This window comes from Leuresthes tenuis, unplaced genomic scaffold (genome assembly GCF_036924035.1).
Source record: "Leuresthes tenuis unplaced genomic scaffold, fLeuTen1.0.hap1 SCAF_22, whole genome shotgun sequence".
Taxonomy (NCBI): domain Eukaryota; kingdom Metazoa; phylum Chordata; class Actinopteri; order Atheriniformes; family Atherinopsidae; genus Leuresthes; species Leuresthes tenuis.
This window is the reverse complement of record NW_027325376.1, coordinates 10,474,611-10,499,173: the sequence shown is the minus strand read 5'-3', so window position 1 is coordinate 10,499,173 and position 24,563 is coordinate 10,474,611. Positions and strand designations below refer to the sequence as shown.

The window sequence follows — 24,563 nt, the reverse complement described above, 5'->3', positions numbered from 1 at the left end:
CAGGCACCCAGATCCAGACTCAATGACAGACCTCGTGGTGACATCTGCTTTTACTCAGGGAGAGCACTTCAGCACTTAATAAAGCATGTAATCACGCTGTTGTAACTTGGGAGCAGACAAAGCAATGCAGGCAAACAGCAAATGCTTCATATTGTGACTTTTCTCTGTACAGAAATGTCTGTTTCTGCTTATGTGATTTTAGTTTATCAGCAATTTCGCATCAAGACCCAAAATTAAGACAAAGTGCTTTGTAAAACTGGAATGATTGATTGCAGGTTTTTACAGCAAAGGAGTCATTTAAAAAAAAAATACTATTGGAAAGGTGTAGGTCTCTTTTCTTATATACACCTGGATGCAATTTTCTGCATGTAAGTGGACGGGAAAAAGGAAGGACTTTTGATGTGAATGTAATTTCAGGGGTAAAAGCTGCACAACGCAAACAACAAAGAAGGGTTTGTGAGCTTTATGACAGTTGAAGTATAGTTCCTTTTTTGTTTTTGCCAAACAGGGCATGTCACATTGGTGAAATACTTTTCCAGATTTTTCAGGTAGTCTCTTGAGCTTTGCACCAACAAACTTTTAAAGCGGCACCAGCATTGCAGCGTGAAGGCAGGCTAAAGTGAAATTCACATTGAGTGTGTTCTCTGCATCTCCTCTCATATTTCAGCTAAACTGCCTCCTCGGCAGGGCCAAGGAATGCATCAAGCACCATAAATCAGCCGCTTGATAGGAACTTGGCGGCCAGACAGCAGTGCAGAGAGCTGTGTTATGTAGCTACAGTACAGTAAAGATGTTTTAAGGTGAACATTACCATCTTGGTGGAAGAGAAAAACGAGGGGGAGGATACGTTGATTCTGGGGAGTTTTGTGCAAATGACTTAGCAATGAAAGCACTTCTCGCTTCCTTTGGCCTTCTGCATTCCTGTACTTGTGAATCACTATGATCTCCGGCAGGAATATCAGTCTCAAAACTCGGCCAGGAGCTGCTTTACTTTTAATTGATGCTGTGCAGTTTGGACTCAAGAATCATGTCTTTTATTGTCAAAAGCTTGCGCAGGTGGGGTTGCTTGAGCTCTATCTTCTGTGTCTTTCTTGTCGTAGCAAGAATGAGGGAAAGAGTTCATGTAAAGAAGGCAGCCGGCTGTGTGTGTGTGCCAGGTTTGTTTGTCACATCTCCGCCTGTCTGCGCCTTATGCAAATGATCAGGGGGCTGGGAGGGACGGCTCCATGGGAAACTGCTGGTGCTAATCCAGCATGTTGAACAGGGGAGGAGAGGAGCACTTTTCAATGAAGCACCCCCACCCCTCTGTCAAGTCATACACACACACAAACAAACACATGAGCCCACGCACACACATGAACAGCATGTTCTCGTCCTATGTGCACTTTCAAACAAACATCACGGAGAAAACACAAAGCCGGGCACACACAAGTTCTCTTCCTGTCTCTCGCACACACACTGAACACCTGTTTCTTTTCGGCGCATCCAAACAGACATGAATTAATATGTGAACAAATCCCACGATCTTAAGACCCACTGTCAGTCCGCAGGGTGTAATACCAGGGTGCTTTCAATGAGATAACAACAAGCCTCAGCATGATCAGCCTGTACTACTACCTAAAGATAGACTAATAACACGCTGCAGCCACGGTCCATGACTTAGACTATGAAATTTATGCAAATTTGTGTGGGAATACACAGATCTGAGAGTCCTATTTAGGACTAGTGCATTTTTTAAGACAGCCCTCTTTTATTCCCCAAGCTCTCTTCAACTTTGTTTTTGCCGACAAACGCAGACTGTTGTCTAAGATCTTGAAGGGTCTCTTCATGAAGGCTAAATTTTCCCTTAAAAAAGATGGACTTTTATTGAATTCATTTTCCAGTAGAAATAGCTTAAAAATTCAGTCAATATCACGCCATTAATTAAACAAACAGTACAGCAAACAGAAACTGATATCGTTTGTACTTGTATGCTAAATAAATAGCTGCATTGGATACTGGTAAGATTAGTCTTGCATAAAGACTACACAGACAGGGAAACAGCAAGTCTGGCTCAGGCTGAATAGGATCCACCAAGCAGAACTTACTTTCATGAAGCTCTGGCATTATATCTTGTTTAATATATAATTACTAGTATTTTTTTGTTAATTTAAAGGACAATTGTTTGACTGACAACAGCTACACATTTTGCCTACCAAAAATTTGACATACAGATGCTCAGCAGGAGTAGCGAGCATCAAATTTTTATCTACTTGATACCCCTTTAGCATTCATTTTCAGAGAGGAGGGTAACGATCTTTGTGTCTTGTTGGACAAGAACTTTAAATCACAAAGTACCCATTCAGAGGTTAGAGGGGTGGGGTGGCAATAAAGGACTTTGACTGTGAGACTTGAGTTTAAGTGCTGTTACTGGAATTTGGATCCCATGTGGAACTTTTGTTTTTTCTCAGTGGCTGTTTGATTTTGGTTTGGGAAACCACCATGCGTCCATCAGCGATAAATTCATGTTCACCCTCTAATATTGCTAGCAATAGAGCTCTGATCAGTCAGGCATGGAAAAAGAAGATTATATGAGCAAAGTGGGTTTGTCGGTTTGCTTCCCCATGAAGCCACAAGATTCGTGCCTGGGGAGTTTGGAGGCTGGGTGAACACCTCAGACTTTCTCTCATGTTCTTTTAGCCCTTCCTAAGAAATTTTGAGGGGCCCTTCACAGTCCATTCATGAAGGCTGCTACCGTAGGAGAATCACTATTGTTACTATTGGGCAGGTGACTAGTCTGCAGAAATAATTAGGTAGGTGGCAAGAGCTAAAGAAACATCCATGGGAATGCCAGGATGAAGATTTTCCCTGTAGAGCATTGTACAATATGAGCAGTGTTACTCACTTTACCTGTCAGTGACTAAAAATGCCTCCTTTGACAAGAGCATACCTTTCACTTCCTTTAAACAATTATCTCCAGTTATCTGGGTCACCACAGTGATGCTTCTTGTGTCCAAGCAGAGAGCATTTGGTCCCAGTTTCATGGTGTCTGTTTTTGAAAAATGTTCTCTCTCCGTCACAAACTCTGTCTGACAACTCTGCACATTGCAAAATGATGCTAAATGGTGTCAGGAAGTTGCCTCAAACTAGCTGCAGTCCCTAACTCTGAACAGTTACTTCATGTTATATTAAGTGAATACAGAGCCGAGGAAATAAGAATATTTGGAACACCTGCCTTTTTTTACAAACTCTGAGAAAAATGTTGGCTTGGCTTAGCAATAAAAGCCAAACAGGAGGAAACAGCTAGCTATGATTCACAGTTAATGCTGTTAAACTAGTTGGCTACTTGTCTTATTTTTCCACTTAGTTTTCTGTGCGGATTCAACCAAAATGATAAAAGCAAGCTGTGTGTTCTTAGAGATCTTTTCAGAGAGTTTTCAAAGACTCTAATTCTTTTTATGCAAAGCTAAGCTAATGTGATGATAGCTGTTATTTATTTCAGATAATAACAGTTTCACTCACTGTAGATAGCTTAAGTGAGGAACTGATAAGAGAACCCTTCTCTGTTGTGCGTTTATTTACAGAGAGAAATATTACAGATTGTAATCACACAAGAGAGTTATTTTTGATTTCCTTTTAGTATTGAAATCACGAGCTCTAAATTGTGTGCACCAAACACTAACAATATAAATCTGCACAAATTCTGCCTTAATTGCTTCCTGCTCGATAAAGTGCATTACACTCATACTTCGATGCCAAAAGAGGACAGGATCAGATTAATTCATTGCCTGATTCCAGCCGCACGCAAGATGAATTTTATATTCCTCCCATAAAACTTGGGGAAGTGACAGAGTTCTTTGTGCTGGCACTGGCTGGTGTCCAACAGCTCAGTCCAGACCCTGCACTCACAGGTTTGTGTGAGAGTACTTGGTGTGCTTTTCCCCCCTCTCCATCCTCTCTTTGGTACACAATCAGATGCACGTTGGACAACCACAAGGCGCCGTTACCTCTCTAGGAGCCATACTGGTGGGAATGAAAAAATGGACAAACACAAAGGCAATCAACAAATCGCCTTTGCTAAAGCCTTGCGAAACATAATAGGGCCAAATCATCATCTATTTAGTTTCGTCAAATCACTGACAGCAGGCCTTGATAAAAGAGAGTGGAAAATATGTAGGGTACAAGACGCTGCCAAGACCCTCACCGACTAGAGCTCCCTATTGAAGCCAGATGTTGATTCAACTAGCCAATTTTGATAAATGGCATAATGATTACCATTATAGATTGAGTAATTTTACATAAGCATGCCACATTGTTGGTCCTCTTTAATGATAGCCAAATGATCTGTAGTTTGAGCCTGAGGCCAGGTGGGCTTTTCTGGTGTTTGTGTGCAACATGCAGAGCCTTAATCACCATTACGAGAGCACCCATGCTGTAGACAGGGCACCTGGCCTTGTGGGCATCACTGACAGTTCTTGTTGTTGTGACCAACTGTCCAGCTTAGCCCTGAGCCCATCACACAGCTCCATAATGACACTTAATTGGCAGTTTAGCCTGACTTTTGCCTCCTTCAATGCCCTCAATCCCATTAGAAAGGCTTACTCAATCAGAGCTTCTCGTACTTGACCCAGTAACCCACATGGATGTTACCTTGTGTGACCCTCTGTGGTTCTGGCAGACTGATTCTGCTGTGGTCCAAACATTGTCGTCTGTCTCCCATTCCTCAGGGATTGGAGTATTACAGTAGATTAGCTGGAGTAATACCACAGTGGAACATGGGTATGTGGGGTCATGGGATTGCTCCAGAACATGAAAACCAATGTTTGCTTTCAGGGGTTATCGTCACAGATACACTTCTAAGAATCAACGGAAATCCAATTAGTGTGCTTAAAGTCAAATCTTTTCTCTGATCTGACAAAGTCCTTATTCCACCCTTGAAGCAATCCCTGCTTTAAGTCCACTCTAACAAGGAAACATAAAGTAAGTTAGTCCACATTTCTTAAAACAGAGAAATGTTTCCCCGAGCCTTTTCTTTTGTAAGACAGCGTTCATGTGACATAATGGGAATCGTGTGTCCATGAGAACCCATGGACAGAAAAATGTGTAACCCCTGTTCATGGACATGTTTTTAATCCTAACTCTTGTGTTTTATAACTTTTAAACCTAACATGTATTTCATTTCTAACACTGACCATGAGTTTTTAACCATTCATGAGTGAGAGGGAAGTAGAAAAGTGAAAGACTGTGGAAAATGTTAGGTGGAGCCTTGAATCTCTGGTGTCTTTCATGGAAGTCTATGGATTAAAAGCTACGGATTAAAACCTCTAAGCGTTTGTGGACAAATCAACAGTGTCGCATTTGAACATCCTCCTGTTAGCCTCTCAGTGTGGACTTCAACTATCAGTGTGATCACAAAGGGACACGTAAGATTCATCTTTGGAGGGAACTCAGCTAGGAAAACATACAATTTTGAGTCATCTTTTTAAAACTGGAACGTTTTGCGCCGTGAACCAACATAGCTCCTCCACATTCTGAATGAGATTCAGTTGCTCCATTGTTCTGTTAAAAACCTTCCTGAGTAATGTGATCCTAAGAATTTTTGCTTTGCAACAGTCAGTTCCCTTCATCTACTCAGAGATTCAAATGGCAGGTATGTCTAAACTGTCTTTTCAGCTGTCCTGAAGACAGAAAACAGAGTCTTCAAACTGAATCTTTAGCATTTGTGTTGCAAATTGTTGCCATTCAAAATGAATAAGGACCAAATGTCACAAAATAAACACAAGAATAAGTCAAAATTATGAAGTCATTTTTGTAGCATAGCTCATTTTATTGTTTAAACAGTTTTGCATAGGAAATATATCCACTTCCAGTAATTGACTGCAGTAAAAACAGCTGCTAGCAGTATAGGCTGGATATAACAGTAACAATCACAAAAAGTTGAGCCTTTATTTACACTGATTTTAATCTTGTGGCAATTTTAGCCCCTGCATCAAATGTAACCAGCTTGAAGGCATCGCCTAATGCTTGGCGTTTCTAAAAATCAATAAAAGAAGGGATATCAAGGCCTTCGCTATACAATTCACAATGGACACCTGTGGCTCCTAAACTGTAAATTAAAAAGATTAAAAAAAAAAAAACAACAAACAAACAAAAAGAAAACAGGTTTCCAAAAGTCCTCTAAAACGTACATTCAGATACATACATAGACCTTTGCACACACTTGCAGTGTAACTACGATCACTACTGGAGATTGTTTACATATTGTTTTGTTGGTGTTGTTGTTGTTGTTCGTTACATAGAATTCCACCATGATTCCTCAAACAGAGTGAAATGTGTGCGCAGAGGGAAGTAAAAGTGCCACAAGACCCAAAAAAAAAAAAAAAAGAAGATATCAGCCCTGCAGAGGGGAAGAATGGTGATTAATAAAGAAAAAAAAACATAATTCCATCTTTTTCACTGCGTTTAATGTAGCACTGACCATCCCACCCAACTCCCAGCAAAATAAAAAGAGGAAACACTGAATCTCAACAAGGTTAACGTGGGCATCGTGAGCTGACATAATCAATACATTACCAAAAAAAAAAGAAAGAAGCAAAAAAAAACATCAAGGAAGTATTAAAAGAGCATATCATCAGATGAGTTTACCACACTCTCTTCTCTGTGATGCTGTTTTTCTCATCACATAGGAAAGGAAGTCTATCACATTCTACAGTTATATACAACAGACACTTGGACAGCTCGAACAGGCACTGCATTGCTATCTTCTTGTCTCCTTTTGGTGAATGTTACATCCTGTAAAAATGCTGGTTTTCATGTTTAACAACAACCTGATGCCGAGTGACTAGCAGCTAGCCAAAGAATGGAAGGTGTGTATTGCTCATATGGGATGAAAATGAAAATTGAACATGTCCCTTACATCTGCATCTATGCAAACCTCTCAAGTCCCCACAGAATGCCTGACATTTAGCTAGAAAAGGGAGAAAAGAAAAGTCACACGTATTGCATGAGTGCCACAGATCCTCCTTGCATAAAGTTGTCCTGTTCCTGTATGATCGCACTGATCAGTGTAGTAATACCCTCTTAAAATAAAGTCGCTGTGAGCGTCAAGATCTGCCTTGAGGCTGCTGATGGGCTGAACACTGATTATAATTTCATTAAGAGCTTCCTGACAGGCTACATTCAAACCCCAAAAACACTAGCTCAGCTGGAAGCTACAGTACCCTATCGTGGAGCACCTGAAGTTGACGTGTTAATGTTTGTCTGTGGTGTGAATGAAGGGTTTTCTGTAGGACATCAGACTTTGACAGCAAGTGAAAAGTGCAAAATGAGTGATGCCTGGATGATTTTACTGATCTTTAAGGAGATTCTTGAGAAGAGCAGCTTACGTCTGCGTACGAAGCATGTAGCCAAACTAGATACATAGCGAGACGCAGCACCAATCTTGTTGCAACAATTCCGAAAGGAAACGTTAAAAAAAAAAAAGGAAATAATCTAACAGATTCATCACGGACGTTTGTCACTGGAGATTTTACCCTGCTTCACACTTAAGGTCAGGTGCAATCTGGGGTCTTTTATTTATTTTTTTTCCCACTGGTTTAAGTGACATCACTTCCCAGCTGCTACAAAAAAACACACTCACACCATAAATCTTGTTGGACAAGAACTCACACCCATTTCCCAAAAAAAGAGAAAAAAAAAAGAGATAAATCACATCACACTCGCTATGGCCACACTAATTCAAAAATTCATGAAATGCTTCCAAAATGGAAAGATCTAAGCACTAACCAGATTCAGAAATAATAACATTAATAATTAGAATTAAAAAAGCCTTCATTGTTCTTGTTTTTTTATATTTGTGGATCCCCGCACCCTCCCACCCACCCCCCCACATTTTTTAATCTTTACATACAAGAATACAACACCTGATGAACACCCTTTAGATTCTACTAATCAGGGAAATCTGGAGAGTTCTAACTCAAATCCAGCTTCTAAAACAAACAAACAAAAAAAACCCCAAAATGCTAATTCTTTTTTTAAGATGTTTTTTTTTAGTTTTTTTTTTTCCTAAAATGGAATTGACTCGTTTTCCCCAGAAATGAAGATTTACAAATACGGGCTTAAAAAAAAAAACAAGAAAAAAAAAAACTAAACAGAGAACTCCCCAGAGAGTTTACAGTGTACAAACTCCTGTCCTGCGGCAGGCTTTTTTTTCTTCTTCTTCTTTTTTTTTTTACTCCGATAGAAAGACCCTCATCTTCTCTCATTGTGTCGTGTCAGAGGCACTCGATCGCGCATTGAGCTCACAGATTCACCCACGTACGCAGACTCGCTCGCATGCACACTCAAGCTGCCAAAGCAGAGTTCAACCCCACAGACTACTGCCAGCGACGCCATCAGGATATTTACCTTTATGTACAGTCTCCTATTCAATAAACACCGACAGCACAGTGACCCTGACACATTTCGTCTCTCGCACGCACGCACATCCACACACAGACACACTCGGGGACAATGCACTTCAGTGGGGTCTCCAATGGCCAAAGGCTGCAAAGCACTTACTTAAAAATAAGAAAAAAAGGACAGAACAGTGCACATAGAACGGGGTGACTTTACAATTATTATCTGTTTTTTTTTTAACCTGCATAAAAAAAATCCGGGTGAAAATGGAGAGATTGAGCTTGACTTGAGGATCATTTTATCACAATGAATTCTGCTCCCTCTGCTCGTGCTGGGGAGCTCTCGGCAGTGCCGCCTCTCCGAAGGGGAAGCGTTTCTTTCGCGATTGTAGGGAAAGAGTGCAAAAGGTGTGACGGCGGCAGCTTCGGCGGTCGCTGCTCTTTCAGTGAGAAAACCCTAGTTTCTACTTTACAAATGGTAAGACCATGATTGATACAAATAATGCCCTGTAATGTGCCTGAGAGAATTAGTTGGAGACTCAGTTCTGAACACTGCACGGGGGAGAAGATGATTGCCTATGTGCTATTTAAGTGCTATGCTTTTCCTTCTAGTGGATTCTATTTAAGCTTCTAATGGGCCATTGGACAAAGAGTTAGAAAACGTTATTCCTCTGTAGTCCAATATTTACTTTAACATACTTTACTGGCTCTGCTAGGGAAGTATCTCGGGAGCTGACATATGTGCATATCGTATATACATTTATACAAATCTACTACTTATAAAATACTTTCTAAAGGCTTGCTTGAGCCTGTCTGGAACTGATTTGGACAGGTCTCACTCGCATTAGTCGGTGTGTGATTGTTGCGCAGGTCACAGGCCACAGGCCACTTCACTGATGTGTTTTAAGGCATCTACTTGGGAATTGCATTCTGCGACATCTAGAATCGTACGGTGCTTCTGAAAGCATGCAACTGTGTCCGTCCTCAGTTGCAGCCCTAAGGGATCCGAGACTGAACGGGATTCTACACAAAAATGATCTCTTAAAATGATTGTCGGACTCAAGTCAAGCCGTCTCTCCTGTGAAAAATGAGCTCCTTCAAAAGGTCACATGCTTGCACCCCAGGTGGAAAAATTGAAAGTAAGAGTCGCAGTAGACCAATCAGTGACTTTGCAGCCGTACAAAAGACCAAGGGTGCATTCTTTTTTTTTCCTTTGATACGTACTTCTAGAAAAAAAATTCCACGCCCCATCCCATCCCCGCCGGAAAATCTCCGAAATTCATAACACACTGGAACATGTCTCGCTGTTATTCGGCAGGCCTATCTCTATGCTAGTGAAAGGGTGGGTAAAAGAAAAAAAAAAAAAGACCTTGTCTCACACTGCATAGAAAGCAGTCCCCACTTTGGTCAGTAAAAAAAAAGGAAAAAAACACCCACAACAACAACAACATCATCAACAACAACAACGACGAACAACAATAGCAACAAAATAAATGCATTACAATATTGTCTATCTCCAAACTAGCCTCTAATAATTGACGCATCTATAAGCACTACCTACATAGGCAAAACTTGGTATTGCATAATTGTCATAATTCTGTGTTCCACCCTCCACAATAGTAACTGGAAGATGGACAGGATGAGCATTGAAAAGTAAAAGATGACAGGTTATTCGAAAAGAAACCACCAAAATACTGAGAAACCGAAAAAAAAAAAAAAAAAAAAATGCTGGTTGATTACAAACTTTAAAACGGCAACTATACACAGCCTTGATATGCAATGTAACTGTGAGATAGAGTAGTACATGAGTCTAAAAATCAACAATTTCATTCAGAGTACAAAACAATTCTTATCATAAAAATGTTAATTTTTTTTTTTTCTATAATGATAAATGCAGCAAAAACAAGTGTAGTGATGTCTCTATATTCAAAGGCAAGGCACGTAATGTGGACTATATGTCATCGTGCAAATTAAGAGTACTGGAGAGATTTTTTTTGTTTTTTTTCCTCGTGTAAATGCGTCCGGACTGGAGAGGCGGTGGACTGCAGACGCAGCCACGCACAATTCTAGCTTTCAGGGATTTGCCACCACCTGGCTTCTTAATTTCAGTTTTTCAACCTCTTTCACTTTCGAGTCAACCGTGCACAAGCTGTAGCTTTACCCATAATCCTACAGTACATTTGCATTAACAGTACATTCCCGTGAATTAACGCTAACGCTTTCTTTTTTTCCTTTTTGTAAACACAAGCTTTACAAGCTGATGGCCGAATGCTCTCGATCTTATCAGGAATATTGTGAAACACACTAAGTGTGTCTCATTACTGGACTTATCTTTCAGTTGGGGTTTTTTTTATTCCCCCCCTCCACGCCCCCAACGTAAATGTAAAAAGAAAAAAGAGAGAAACCCCACAATGATGGGAAGGGCTCAAAGTAAGTGCTGGTTTTGCTCAGCGCTGCACAGGTAGCTTGCCTTCAACTGCCTTTCACGCTCGATGTTTTTCTCATGCGAAGAGACGGATATGTGACTGAAATCAAATTCAAATGTCTTCTCAAACATTTCACCAATAAAAACATTTAATAATTATCCCCCTTCCTTTAGAGTCTTAGGGCTGACAGACTGATAGCTTCCCTTCAAAAAATTCAATTGCACTTGCCTCTGTCGCGATTTTTTTTTTTTCTCACTCTTCGTTGTCTCTTTTTTTTAAATTCCTTTTTTAAAAGGAGTTGCGAATTCTTTTAGGAGGGGTCCAATCTCAAGCCTAGCATTTAGTGTTTTTTGAAAACTGTCTCAAGAGTTCTCAACTCTTGCCATAAGTGTTTACATTAATTCTTGAAATAAGTAGCAGTAAGGAATAAACAAAGTCAACACATTTCTTTTTTTCTTTTTTTTTTTCAAACAGAGTCGTATCACAGTAAACTGAAATCAAACGAAGAAGAAACACTCTGAATTCACAAGTTTTTTGTTCCTATGGTGTACACAGTGAATCGTTCGATGAGGGAACGCCTCTTTTCAAGAGGCCGCAGAGCTTAGAGTCTCTGAGCTCTGAGCCATCCACCAGGCAGGTGTCAATATGCAGACCCTCTCGCTTGTGTGTGTGTGTGTGTGTGTGTGTGTGTGTTTAAACGTAGATTTTACATTTTCCTCCAACATGGAAAAATAGTAAGGATTGCTGCTAAGAGTCTAGAGTGTCATGCAATAAAACATTAAGGCATCTATACATCACAGTATTTGAATGGATTGAAAAGTTCTGCAAACACAACAACTGACTGGTGGGTGGTCGGTGAGTGCGAGGAGACAGCAGACCTGAAGCTTTATCTTCTTTCTTTTCTCTGAACCATCCCTCATCCTCACTTCAGGGCCAGTGTCCATCATCGGGAGGGACGGGATTGGGAGAGGGAGAGGGGGATAGGCATTGGAGGGGTGGGATGGGGGGTGAGGGGTGGTGGTTTACGCAGCACATGCTGCTTTGCTGGTTTCATCCATGGCTGCTGATACCTGTAGTGCTAGCTCTCTGCACCCCCACCCACCCTTCCATCCTGGGGGTCATCCAGCCTCTGCGTGCTCAATTCCCTGTCTCAGCGGGGACCAGCGGCTCACCAATGATGTTTATGCTGTAGTTCTGGTGGACATTTGTTGGCAGAATCGGAGTCCCGTTCGACACTTGGAATGGAACTAAGCTCGCCCAGGTACCAGGACTGTGGAGACAAGAAAAACCAAAAGGACAGGAAGGGACAAAGCGGTTAATCACATGCCGCCACCTTCTTTGTGCAGCATGCTGTGAAAACAGTTACTCTGCTTACGGCCCCCCAGCCTCGCGATCTTACATTTGTGGGGTGAAAGACAGAGGGTGGCATAAATAATAAAAAAAAAAGAAACGGCAGCACTAGCTTGTTGATCTAAGCTGAGGTGATTCCGCATCATGTGAGCGGGCAGTGACGCAGGCCCACTTCTCGGCATAGACGGCGGTATAGAAAAGCACGAGGAGGAGTGTGATTGGTGGCAGTGGTGAAGGGGGGGCGGGGAGGGGGGAAAAGTGTGGGGGCTCCTACACAAAGCTGTCCCATCCCTATTCATCTCACGCTAATGGCAAAACAACACGGGGATTGTTCACGGGGAGCAACGGTGCTAACTGAAAACGCGATTGGGAACAAGCAGCATGTTGTTCCCGAGGGGTCCTGCGCAACGTAGATGTCAGATAATTAGCCCCCCCCTACTCTCCTTTTCTTCCTCACAGTTCCCCAGTGTGCACTCATCTGACACCCTCCCACCTCTCGTGTCACCTACGCTGAGAATACCTGCGCTGCAGATTTTCTATCTGACTCGCCAATAACTAGCTCTGCTTGAAAACTTGGTTGCAGCAGCTTAAACCTGACAAACGAAAGAGCACAGCAAATAATGATGAATGTGGGACAAAAAAAAAAGGGGGGGGGGGTGTGAGGGGGAAAGGAGAGCGCGGATAAGAGGAAAGAGAGCTGTTTTCAAGAGAAACTAAACAGATTGAAGTCTGACGATGCTGCTTTGCAGAGGGGAAACGGACTTGGCGCTTTGTGAAGCTCACTTTTAGACAACACTGTCTGCACTCATCAGCCAGTCTGCATTTTGTACAAACTGTTTGTCACTGCTCTCATACTTAGAACAATGAGAGTGCAGATTCTATATATAAGAGTGAAAGCAAGAAAAATAGAGCAGAGAAGATGGATTCAAAACAAAGGCAAACGTCACTCAAGTTTTTATGGGTTGCAGTGCGCAAAGCGCTAAAAAACAACAACTTCAAGGCTGATCCTCGCTAGCTTTTTTTTCCCCTGTCCGAGTCGTTCTCCTGCAGTCCTCCCTCTCCTGCTTTCTTGCCTCCCTCCTTCCCCTCCTTCACCGTGCCAAAAATCATCGGACAGGAAACGAGGGATTAAGTTTTTCCTACCTTGCTGAACAAAGAGCGCGCAGAGCGGCCAAGGGCTGCAGCTTTCTCTCTTCCCTGCTCTTTCTTTCCTCCTTCCTCCATCTCTGCTCCTTTTTCATTATGAAACCCCTCTCAGGTAATGGCTTACATTAGGAAGACCACACAGCCACAAAAGGGCACTCGCAGGCTTTTGTGTGTAGATCGGTTTTAATCTTGTTAAAATCGATGGCTGTCAGTCTGTATCTGCATCCCATAAGCTGAAGCAGTATAGAGCTGGATTTTTACATTACTTCTTTCTATCAGTGTGTGTGTGTGGAGGAATCAACTCAGAGCTGAGGCCTACAGATTTACCTTGTTAGCATGACTCAATTTACAATACAAACTGTCCAGAAAATCCAGGTATTTTTTGCCCTTGTAACTCTTTACGTTAGGAGATCCACATTCAGATGAAATGAAAATCAAATTATCCCAAAAGCAAATTATAATGTTGCAGTTTTCTTTTCCGTGTATCACCTTTGGCTGCCGCTGTCGTTATTGCTTCTGGCAGGAATGACTTCCTGTCCTTTTTGGTGTTGCCGAGGAACTGAAGAAGCCTCTGACTGAACACACTCATCAGTTTCAACATTATGCTGCGTAGAGGTTATATAGATAATAGATAATTGAGCTTTTGCTTAAATCTGCCAAGCAGTTCTTTTAGCTGCAATCACGGCCTGCCAATATGCACCAGTGCAGCTGTAAACGAGCTCTATTTCTCTAAATTCTGCCTCAGTGCAAGACGTTACTTTGTTACATGTACTTAAGCAGCTCCGACAACCTGATCTCCATCACTGTATCTCCTTAGGTAACCTTCAAGAAGGCCTCCCTTTGCCCTGTCCAGCTCCCAAACCTCACTAATTCTGCTCCCTGCAAGCACAGCCTGGGCATACAGCGTGCTCCGTTTAAGGATTAGCTCACTAAATTAGATTATCTAATGGCATCTTAATGGATTGCTGACCCATTTCCTGCACAATGGCAACATGCGAGTCTGGCAGCTTTTTAATTTGGAGGCTAGTACTGAAGTAGGCATAGCGGAGCGCTCCGTTTAAAGGGCAAGTAAGATAAAAGAGAAATCCAAAAGATTCCATCTATACGTTGAACAGCTTGGCGCAAATAATCCGTCAAAGAGGAAGAAATATAATAGAATTACCATCCCGTTCTTATAATAAAATAAACTAAATTCAGTTGGGATCTGCTTTATTTGTCCTCATTACTGTACAGTCACATGAGAGAAGAGGAAGAATAAGCTGGGGTGCGAGTGGAAAAAGAGCTGCTGCAGGGGGCATTTCTCTCTGCTACCTCTACTTGCCTATTAGGAGGCCTGTTGAAGGGGTTTCTGCAGTGTGCATTTGTGTTTATAACTTCAGCAAGCGCGAAATGACCTGTGCATACACACTCACACGCACACTCACACACACACACACACACACACACACACAGATCCTCCACATATCCAGGGGAAAAGGGGGAAAGGGGAACAGGAAAAGGCTGAGCTCAGCTTGCTCGCTCTGCCGTGCTGAAAAGGTTCAGGTTTTTTTTCCCTCCCCAGAGAATGAGATACAGTAAGGAAACGAGAGAAGAGGGAGGGGGTGGCGTCCTGTAACTTTAAGTTAAAGAGTGTAAAGCATGACTTGAGCATGAAGTCAAACAAAGCCGAGCTTGTTCAAACGCGGAGGGTAAAAGCTCTTCACATGGCCACAAATCTGACCTGAAATGACTTCTTTGATTCTTTGGTTTGACTTTGTGTTTTTTCACTGAATGCGAGCAAAAGAGGAAAACTATATTTTAGGAGCTGAGATGCTTTGCAATATGAGTCAATATGAGGTGTGAAGACTAACGGAGAAATCAAAGGTAGCAAAGGGAAATTGTATCACTTTTGTGGGCTATCGTAGGAAAAAATGTTGTGCTATCATAGTGCTCATCCAATGCTAAACAGTGAAAAAGATTTCATTAGATTTATGAAATAGAAATAGAAGAGCAAAAAACAGAAGAAGGGACAAAAAGGGGGATAAAGGATGCTGTTTTTACTTTTTAATTTATCTTTCTGTTTTCCCCCCAAATCACCAAAATTCATACTTTTGTGTCGAAAGCCAAAAATTGGCAAACATCAGCCACAGAGGGGGGTAAAAAAGGCAAAATTGACATTTTTATGGGATTTTTATATCTAGAACATGTACATTTTGCAATGTAAAAGGCAGACAATCAAGCAAATCATTCACTGCATGACTCAAATCATTTTAAAGGTGCAAGTGTGTGTGCGTGTTGTGTGAAAGACAGAGACACGGCATGAAAGAACGAAAAAAAGGTTACCTTTGCCAAGCAATCCCCAAAGTGTCGTCAGTGGCACTGGGGCCATAATGCCTGCCGTTTTGAGTCACGCTCCAGTCACACTTCCTCAGCTGTCAATTGAAACCTAGCAGTCAGATCACTGGGCCAAGACAACTTCCACTTCAGAGTACACTACAACTCAACACTGTATACAGACATGCATGCAGAAAAGCCTAAGGCCGGAGCATCAGAAGAAAACAAACAAAACAAAAAATGAGTCACAGACAAAAAAGAAAATTGTGAATGGAGTCAGTGTTTTCATTGTTGCAGGAAAGTACATTAAAATCAGAAGAGACATAAAGGAAAAAGCATGCAGTCACATTGAGAGGTGAAAGCTAACCTGAAAGCAAAATAATAATAATAATAATAACCTAAAAAATATATAGAACAAATGCAGTTAGTTGGTTAAAAAATATGAGTGGCCCTGGTCTGTGAGCAGTCACTACTCTGTCACATGGTAAGCTGGTGAAGCCGTGCAGCCCACTGGATGCATGCGCCCTGTAGATAACGATTCCTTCCTTCGCTGTAAAAGCACTCTCAGATTCAGGACAGAGTGCGCATGCCCTCAAGCATGCAGACCTTTTTTTTCTTTTTTTTTTTTTCATTAGCTAACTGTTTTTATTGATTTGGGGTCACAATGCAATGAAGTTAAAGAGCACACACACACACACACACACACACACACACACACGCATACATAAATACACCCAGAAGACGCGCACTAACCCCCTTTTCCCGCATTTTACAACATGCCAACCTGACATACAGATTACAAATTACTGCTACAAAATAGAAAAAAAACACCCACGAACTATGTCTCCTTTGCATGTATTATGCGAGCGCACGTGTCTGCAATCCAGCTGAGAGCTATCTCTGCCAACACCAACCTAACCTTGCCCCGTGGTCAACACATTCATTTAGTAATGCACCGGGATAAAACTGCACCGTTAGCACTCTGCGTGCAGCGGCGGACGTTTTGCAGAAGCTCTTAAGAGTGATTTAATCAGATATACGCTGAATATTCAAAGCCATTTGCGGCGGTCAAGGAATGTGTTCTTTTCTCTCCGTGCACCTGGAAGGACCCATCAGGGAATGATGATGGTTTCCTACTTAAGCTGTACTTAGACTACGGGATGTGTTTTTAATATGTTCCATGATTTTTTTAGGTTTTTTTCCTCAATGGAACAAATGTAAAGCAGCGAAACAAGCAGCAAAGACAAAGGCGCTCATTAGAGCTCAGTTTAATTTGTCAGTGTCATTTGATCAATTGCTGTGAACAGCTGCTTAGTAAAACTGAATAGAAAACAAAGCAAAGTTGCTCCATTCAGTGTGTTTTCTCTGTATTTATCGAATGTTGAGGGACTAAACCCCCACGCTGTTCCCGCACTCTGCAGCCTGACAATAGCTGGGAGAGAATACACGGCTTGGGCCAGACGCTCGGTGCCACCGCTCCTCGAGGGGCTCGCCATCTGTCCGCTGGCACCGACACATCAGAGTGGCGTGGGCAGCGGGGAAAAAGGGAACGGAGCCGGGGAACGTTAGCAAACAGATGCGGGCAGATTGTGGATTAGGAGCCTTCCTTAGATAATACCAAATGACATCTGATCACGGATCTTTCCCTGCGGAATGCTAGACGGTGGCATTCCCTCGAGGGGGTTAACCAAGGCGAGAGATGAATGGAGGGTTTTCACACATTCACTGCCTGGGATTCGTAGAGCAGGTGTGGGAGCGTGTGGCGGTGTTGTTCTGTTTTTGTTTTGTTTTTTCTTCTCAAAGCCTATTGTGTGTGTTTATCTGTGTTTGCACTTCTTAAAATAGGCTTCCTCTGAAAAAAAAAAACAACAAAAAACTGCCATACAATCCCATTAAGATTATTTTACTAACCTTAACGAAACATGAACTAATGTGAATATTATTCACTGATATGAACAATTACATCAGTTTTCCAGAAAAAATGAAAGTCCCTCTGGACTCTTTCTCCCAATTTAAAAAGTCAAAGAGATTCCTGACAGCAGTCAAAGTCACGGCCTTCATCAAGCCTAAACATCAACAAGGAGGAGTGCACCTCCATCCTTCGGCCCCAGCGCAGACCAAGCTGGAAACCCTGGTTATCTACACATATGTGCGCAAAAAGAAAACTTTGCAAGAAACACCCGCAATTGACACCAGTCAACTGTCATCGGAACACAGCCTGTCATAACCCTCTGGACAGGTTTGTTTGTGCTGACATTTTTGTCACGCTTCTTTCGCATTTAAGGGGGGGAGCACCTTTTTTATTAATCAAACTCTCCCCCAAACAGGGTCCCAACAGTATCGCAGCTGACGAAATCGTTCTCATTTCTTTTTGTTTTCCCCCCTGTTCGTTGGCCTAAAAATAATTACTACTTCCATCCTCTAGAACTCTTATCAAATTACCCTTCTGTGTGTCTGCAGTGAAATGGCTTCAGTGCCTCTGGGAACAAAGCGCAAAATTTAGCAGCTACACTCGGGCTGCTGCTGTCTTGTGTCGTCACTTTGTGCCCCCGCTGAAAGAAGTAGCACGACTACTAGAAAATGTGGAAGACAAACTGAGCAGCATCAGCCAAGTGAATCCTCCTTTTCCTCCTCCCTCTCCTCCGGAGTGGAATAAAAGCATCCCAGAGCTGACAAACACCCCCCACACACACCTCCTCTTTTTCTTTTTTCATATTCTTTTCTTCGACGGATTTTTTTGGAAATTTCGGAGAGAGAAAAAGAAGAAGAGAGAGAAAGAAAGACAGGAAGAGGAGTGAGGAAACAGTGGCCAGCTTTTTTCACTTTTACTAAACATAAAAAAGTGAGCTGCGGAGAAACCCAGCGATCATTATGTAGCTGCGTGCAGATGCATTCAATTAGTTGTGGCTGGAAAAGCCTTGGCCTCAGACCAGCACTTTCAATAAGACGGGGTGGGGGGGGGGGAGCACTCTCTCTCGTCCGACAGCACCGCAACACTCCTAACCTCTCAGGCACACACAAACGCACCCACACACAGGGATACCACTCCACTTTTGTCCGAGGACATCCTACAGGGCGACGCCACCTCTGCATACTCGCCTTGTAAATAAGGGAGTGTATTGATTGCATGTGTGTGAGAGGGCTTCTAAAGTAATGTGTGAAGGAAATGGAACTGAGCACATTATGCTCTAAAAAGCCCCCACGTGTCTCGTACATCTTCGAGCAGTGGCAGCGCAGTGACAGTGACCCATCACCTTTATGTCTGTCTTTAAAGAGAACTCGGGCAAAAGAAGCTTTTTCTAAACTGTGGAAATTTCCCCTTAGACACACTCACTCGTGGACATACTAATGATATCCTTTTAAATCTGGCCCAGAAATGTTTGTAATCTTTGCTAAGATTGACTTAGCCATGAAATGACTGCAGAATTTTTCAGCGAGACTCGCTGTCTTCACCCGTGTTACGCCTCAGTCCTTCTGTAATGTGAGAAAGGCTTTTGCTCATTTGTTCTGCCCACAGTGCCTATCAGTCCTGATCTGATCTTCTGAAGGGCTCAAGACCCTCTGTTGCTGCCCTACAAATCAAATTCAGAGTGCGACTGCATTTCGCAGAGGGCAAGGATTACACACATCTGATGTGTGGGAGGAGGTGGGGAGGGGGGGGTGGGGACAGAAAATGAAAAGAATAACATGAGGAGCAGATGAACCGAGTGTTGCAATGAAGAAAGACCTCACCTGTTGCTGGTGGAGGAAAGCAGGATCTCTAGGGTTCAGGCTTACAAATCGATTAGCTGTTGGGGTTCCAGGGGTTGAGTAGCCTGGGTAACATATCGTCACAAAAAAAAAGAAAAGAAAAAACAGAAACACATGCTTGCATTACAATCAGCATTTCAGGAATTGACATGAAGCAAAGTGTTGAATGGTGCTCTAAAGCATATTAACTGGCAGTGAGTACGCTACAATCTAAAATGACCTGACACAACAAACAAACGACTTTAGTTAGATAGTTAGATACTGGAACAACAATTTTCAGCATGACTGTTTTTCACACGGCTGCAACATTAGAGCATGAGCTCAATGGAAGATTTCAACTGTGGCTAAAAAAGCTCTTATTGCCGACCTCCAGGCAGTGATTTAAACAGCTAATTCTCATTTCCCACTTGTCACTTACTGCTTGTTGGACCTCTCGTGTCAGTTTGCAACACATGGATACTTCTTTTTTTCCCACATTTCCAACAGACAGGGAATTGCTCAATAGCTGGCCATCGCCAGTTATCCAGCAGTAAGTATACAGCAGCGAGCTGCTCCAATAGTGGGCGGCTACAGGAAAACGTCATTCTACAGCGCTGGGTTATGGTTAAGCAGGTCAGAGGGGAGGAGGGGGATAGACACCAGACTCGAGAGTGCGACTTGTGCTCAAGTCAAGCCTTCACACTGTTTTTCCATTTCCAATTTTTTATTTTTTTTGTCTTTATTTTGACATCTGGTCTCGATTTTTTTACTTTCTTTTTTTTAATTAGTGTACTATTTTGTTAGGCATTAAAAGCACTTGGTTAAGGAAATAAAAACATCATAGTTAGATGTTTCGAATTGAAAACAAAACACATTTCATCGTGAAAGGCTTTGCCGACATTTTCCATGTTGCCGCGGTGATGCTTCCAAGGACTGTAGGGGGTTTGGGGATCCCTGCCCGTCCAAAAGCAAACCTCTGCGTAAAAAACTGACGCAGCTTTTTGAGCATTTCTTACAGAACTGGTCTCTCTTTTTTTTTTTTTCCTCCACACCGCCATGTCGTTGTGAAAATAACAAGTGAGAAATAATTGTGTCTAACGAGTAGCTGTTTACTTTTCGTCGGCACCGCTGCCTCCCTTCATGGGCACTGAGCAGCCAATCAAGGTGTTGTCTCTCACTGACAGACCCAATGCCAATGGTGCATTACACCAACGCTCCAGATGTTCCCGATGAGAGGCCTAAGACTTGGAGCTAAAACTTAGAAGTGCTACACGCCTGAATGCGATTTGTGGTGGTTTCAGCTGGGATTTACTCACCTTCTGTTGATGTCGTGATAGGCTTGGTGTCAGGCATGGAGAGGGAGACAGTTCGCACAGCGCCATGGTGTGGAGAAGGAGCCAAGACTGGGGTGAAGTGGCCTGGGACCTTTCCAACCCCCTGACCACTGCTGTTAGGCTGCGTGTGGGGTAGAGACAACCAGAAAGCATAATTAAAAAAAACTGTGGAGATAAAAACATCCAGAGCGGTAGTAAACATTTAAAGCTGAAATTTGGACCAATCACACAACAATTGGAAGATGGAAGAAGTTAACTCGTTTAGTCAGCAACCAAAACTCGTAACCTCTCAAGAGGACAGACTCTGTCCAGTGACTTATGTTTACAAGCTTGTGTTCGCTTGTAAATGTGCAGTTGGGCAGATCTCAATAAACCAAGACAAGCATGCAACAAACTATACTTTTAGTAATTGGTTTATGCCGCACAAGCCGAAAACATCCAATCACAGTGTCACTTCGCTCCTTTTCTTAGGACGCAACTGCTCGGGTTGCTCTGACAAAATTAAAATGAACAACAAAAGGCAGCTGAAGCACTCACTCTTAATGCTCCGCCTGAAGAAAAGATTTCAGTACTTTCAGCCGCTGTCTTGTCACAGTTATTACTAATACTCAGGGGGGGGCATGAGCATCAATAGATCCTCAGTAACCGACAATGGATTTCCTACATGATTCCACACAATGATTTTAATGGTGCTCATAAATGGAATTTAGGAGGACCAGGGCGTGAAAAGCCAGAGAGAGCCGTGGAGTGACCTGTTACAATGGTGTGAATGCGCCACTATAGAGAGCAAGGCACAGAGACTATATATAGGGGGATAGAAATAAAGGAAGCAAGTGGGAGCTACTCTTTGAGACGGCTGGAGACTGTCTGGGCCGTTCATTTCGAGGCCGCCCCGAGTTCAAAACTCAAACAGGCCTTTTTGGAAAAGAATCGTGTCCACAGGGTTTCCTTCGTTGTGAATAGAATGTTTAATTAGAGTGTAATATAATCTGCGTTAAAGCAAGCATAAAAACATTCTGGCACTCGTCCATGGGATTATAAGCGCTGTGTTATTTGCAGAACCCCCCCCACACACTCCCACCCCAACCCCTCAAATCTTCCATCCTACCCCAACTGGTCTTCAAGCGCTCTCTCTTCCCTACTGGACCCCATCATCCCCCTCCTCCACTCTCCTTTCTCCAGCACCCCAGCAGAGGGCCAGTTAATTCTGCACAAGAGCCAGGCCCCGGCAACGGCAAATATTTACAACCTTTATCATTCCCTGCGGTTTTTCTCTAGAGTAACAGTCTCACCCCTCCTCCCCCTGTCTAACCCGCTCCATGCTCTGGAGATGGAGCCGTCTACGAGGCCTTTGTTTACAGTGAGAACAGCAGGGAAATAAAACTCACATAAATATCACACAGCTCTCTCATCTATAGAGAAGCCTGCTCACTCTGCACACTGGCCACAGTGTTTTTCCTGAATGTATTAAATCTCTAAGCTGTTCCATTTACTACTATGTCTTGGTTTTTAAGTTAACTTTAACTGCAAATTGTACGTATTTACGTCCTATCATAGAGTATGTTAGTATATATGGTGAATTCAAGTAATTGCACAGCAGCCCTTGACCTTGTCCCAGTAAACAAGCACGGATCGAGAAAGGATTTATTGACCGAAATATGTTTAAGTCAATGACAATAGGTGGCGATATGCCCCTATTTCAACTTGTCAGCACCAGCTGTTGGGACACTCTTCAAAAACAGGTTGCCATTCGGTGTTTTCCTACATCCACGTGTTTCAAAACATTTAACTCTTTCGGCTGACACAGCGTGACCTCTGTGTCTTTTCCAACACACATGTGAACAAGTCTGGATTTGCGGATTGTTTTGAGAGGTTCTCTGATGTAACTGGCTCAACAGCTTTCTTCTGTTACCTCCATGCATAGGATTTCTCTTTGAGATAAATCAAGTATGTCTAATGTGATTTCATCTAAATGCATTTTTATGTCATATCAGGCCAGGGCTTGGGGCAGGAACCGTTCAGCATGCGCAGAGCTGCTCGGTAAGTTTCGTTCCCGGCTGAATGTGTCCATGCTGGAGTTATTCGTTTCCAAACTGCATTATTTGGGTGTTCAGGCCTGACCTCGAAAAATGTAATCTAGCAAAATTTCATTCAGACTAACATGTTTGCATGCATCTTAAAACCAAGATAGATTGTCTCTGACCCATTATAGACATGTTTTATCTCCACACATAAAGGGCAAGCAGCCCAGTTTTAAACAAGAACACAAACTGGGGTCATGTGAAGTGCATAAGATAACTAATTTGAGGTTGGTTACACAAATACTTCCAGAGGGATATCGATGTTGTAATCGATAATCCAATGCTTTTTGATGAAGAAAAAAAACAAGAAAAACAGGATGATGTTCTCTGTTTCCAAATTCAATAATGAAATACTGCATGCTCTAATTTATCTTATCTTGAATCTCATGAGATCAGACGGGAGTGGAAGTCAGAAAGATAACAAAGAAGGAACACTAGAGCCAAACCACCGTCTGACTTGTGACCTAAAGGATGGCTTCTTCAAATACGCACAATCACACAAATACAGAGAAAAAAAAGATTAAAAAAAGACCAACCTGGCTGCTCTGTGGGCTGGACGGGTCGTATGACGGCACGTAGCTCTTGAGGGGATCAGCAGGGTTGAGATGAGGCGGGTAGCGGATGGTGGTGTGCGAAAAGTAGGGAGACGGCGCTGGGGGCAAGATAGCCGAGGCCGAGAATGGCAGGGGTGAGTGTGGAGGGGGGCTCCTCGTCGATATAACTGCCAAAATAACAGCGAGAAGAGGGAGGAAGAGTGTGCAAGAGGTCATTTAGATATAACAACCATCACTGATATTTGAGCCAAAATAAAGTAACATTGCTGGTTTTTAATTTTTTTCAAATGATTTAGTTTTACGAGTTTACACAGGGAGTAACGAGTAACCGGTAACTCACCACTGTGTCCCACACCTGTTAGGCCTGGGTGATGAGGCTGAGAGAAAGTGCTGAGTCGTGGCGAGGAGTCCTGCGGGGAGGTGGGGCTGAACAGCGGCTTCTCTGGCTTCTTCATGGTGGGAGAGGACATGTCTGCTGGTAGGAAAAGCACAAGGATGTCTCTTTACGGTCAGAAAATGTGCACAAGCCTTTGTTTTACCTAAACTACAAACTTCTAGGACTGTTTCTTCGAGCATATGAGAAGGGAGAAAGATAACAGTGTCACAATTTCTGTGCTGTCCGAGAACAGGTTCGGGAGAGTGAACTCGAACTTTGCACAAGATTTTGATTCATTGCTGAAGATTAAGCAAATTGTTTCCTTAAAGCCTCTAATACTGCCTCTGTTAATCGTGGATAAAAGCAAGCTATGGTTAAAATGAAGCAGAACTGTATCTGCCAAGGATTTGTGTTCATAAAGGGACCTTTCTCACCAATAAATGTAGAACACTATGAAAAACGCCTGTGGCAAAATTTTCTTTTCCAGAGGCCCAAAACCACATATAATCTCTAAGATCATTATAAATCACTGGACTTCCCCATGAAGTGAAAAACTAGTCTTTTGTCATGTCTAAGCAGACAATTAAATCCAGTGAAGTGACACACTGTTGCAAAGCAGCTGGTTGCCAAAATAGGATTTAAGAATTTCTAGACCCTCACGTAATCTTAAATAGAATATTACACTGTTACATCGGCTTTGCTCGGCCTTACACACTCTGACAAGCCACTGTAATTCCCCATGAATAATCCAGAAGGCTCCGCTGAAGACATGACATTTGCTAAGCAAAATTCATGTAGTTCTACAGACTGAAAGTATGCTCACAAACTCAACTTACAAGCTGCTCATTACTGCAGCTCGACACTTTCATGAGCAATGTT

General features: G+C 42.6%; 1 protein-coding gene across 9 annotated transcripts in view; it reads right to left on the bottom strand.

Annotated features, from left to right (window-relative positions):
- Positions 1 to 5,782: 5,782 nt before the first annotated feature.
- LOC140281774 (nuclear factor 1 B-type-like) overlaps positions 5,783 to 24,563 on the bottom strand; it is a 63,877-nt gene continuing 45,096 nt past the window's right edge. For 4 of the 9 annotated variants that reach the window (XM_072376266.1, XM_072376264.1, XM_072376268.1 and 1 more), the window contains 6 exons: positions 23,649 to 23,783; positions 23,291 to 23,475; positions 20,656 to 20,794; positions 19,343 to 19,425; positions 15,620 to 15,708; positions 5,783 to 12,071 (listed from right to left, as the gene is read on the bottom strand). In XM_072376266.1, the coding sequence (XP_072232367.1) occupies positions 11,939 to 12,071; positions 15,620 to 15,708; positions 19,343 to 19,425; positions 20,656 to 20,794; positions 23,291 to 23,475; positions 23,649 to 23,783 (764 nt within the window). In that variant the 3' untranslated portion in view covers positions 5,783 to 11,938. The remainder of the gene's footprint in view (positions 12,072 to 15,619; positions 15,709 to 19,342; positions 19,426 to 20,655; positions 20,795 to 23,290; positions 23,476 to 23,648; positions 23,784 to 24,563) is intronic. The other 5 variants (XM_072376267.1, XM_072376265.1, XM_072376269.1 and 2 more) reach the window with 3 other exon arrangements.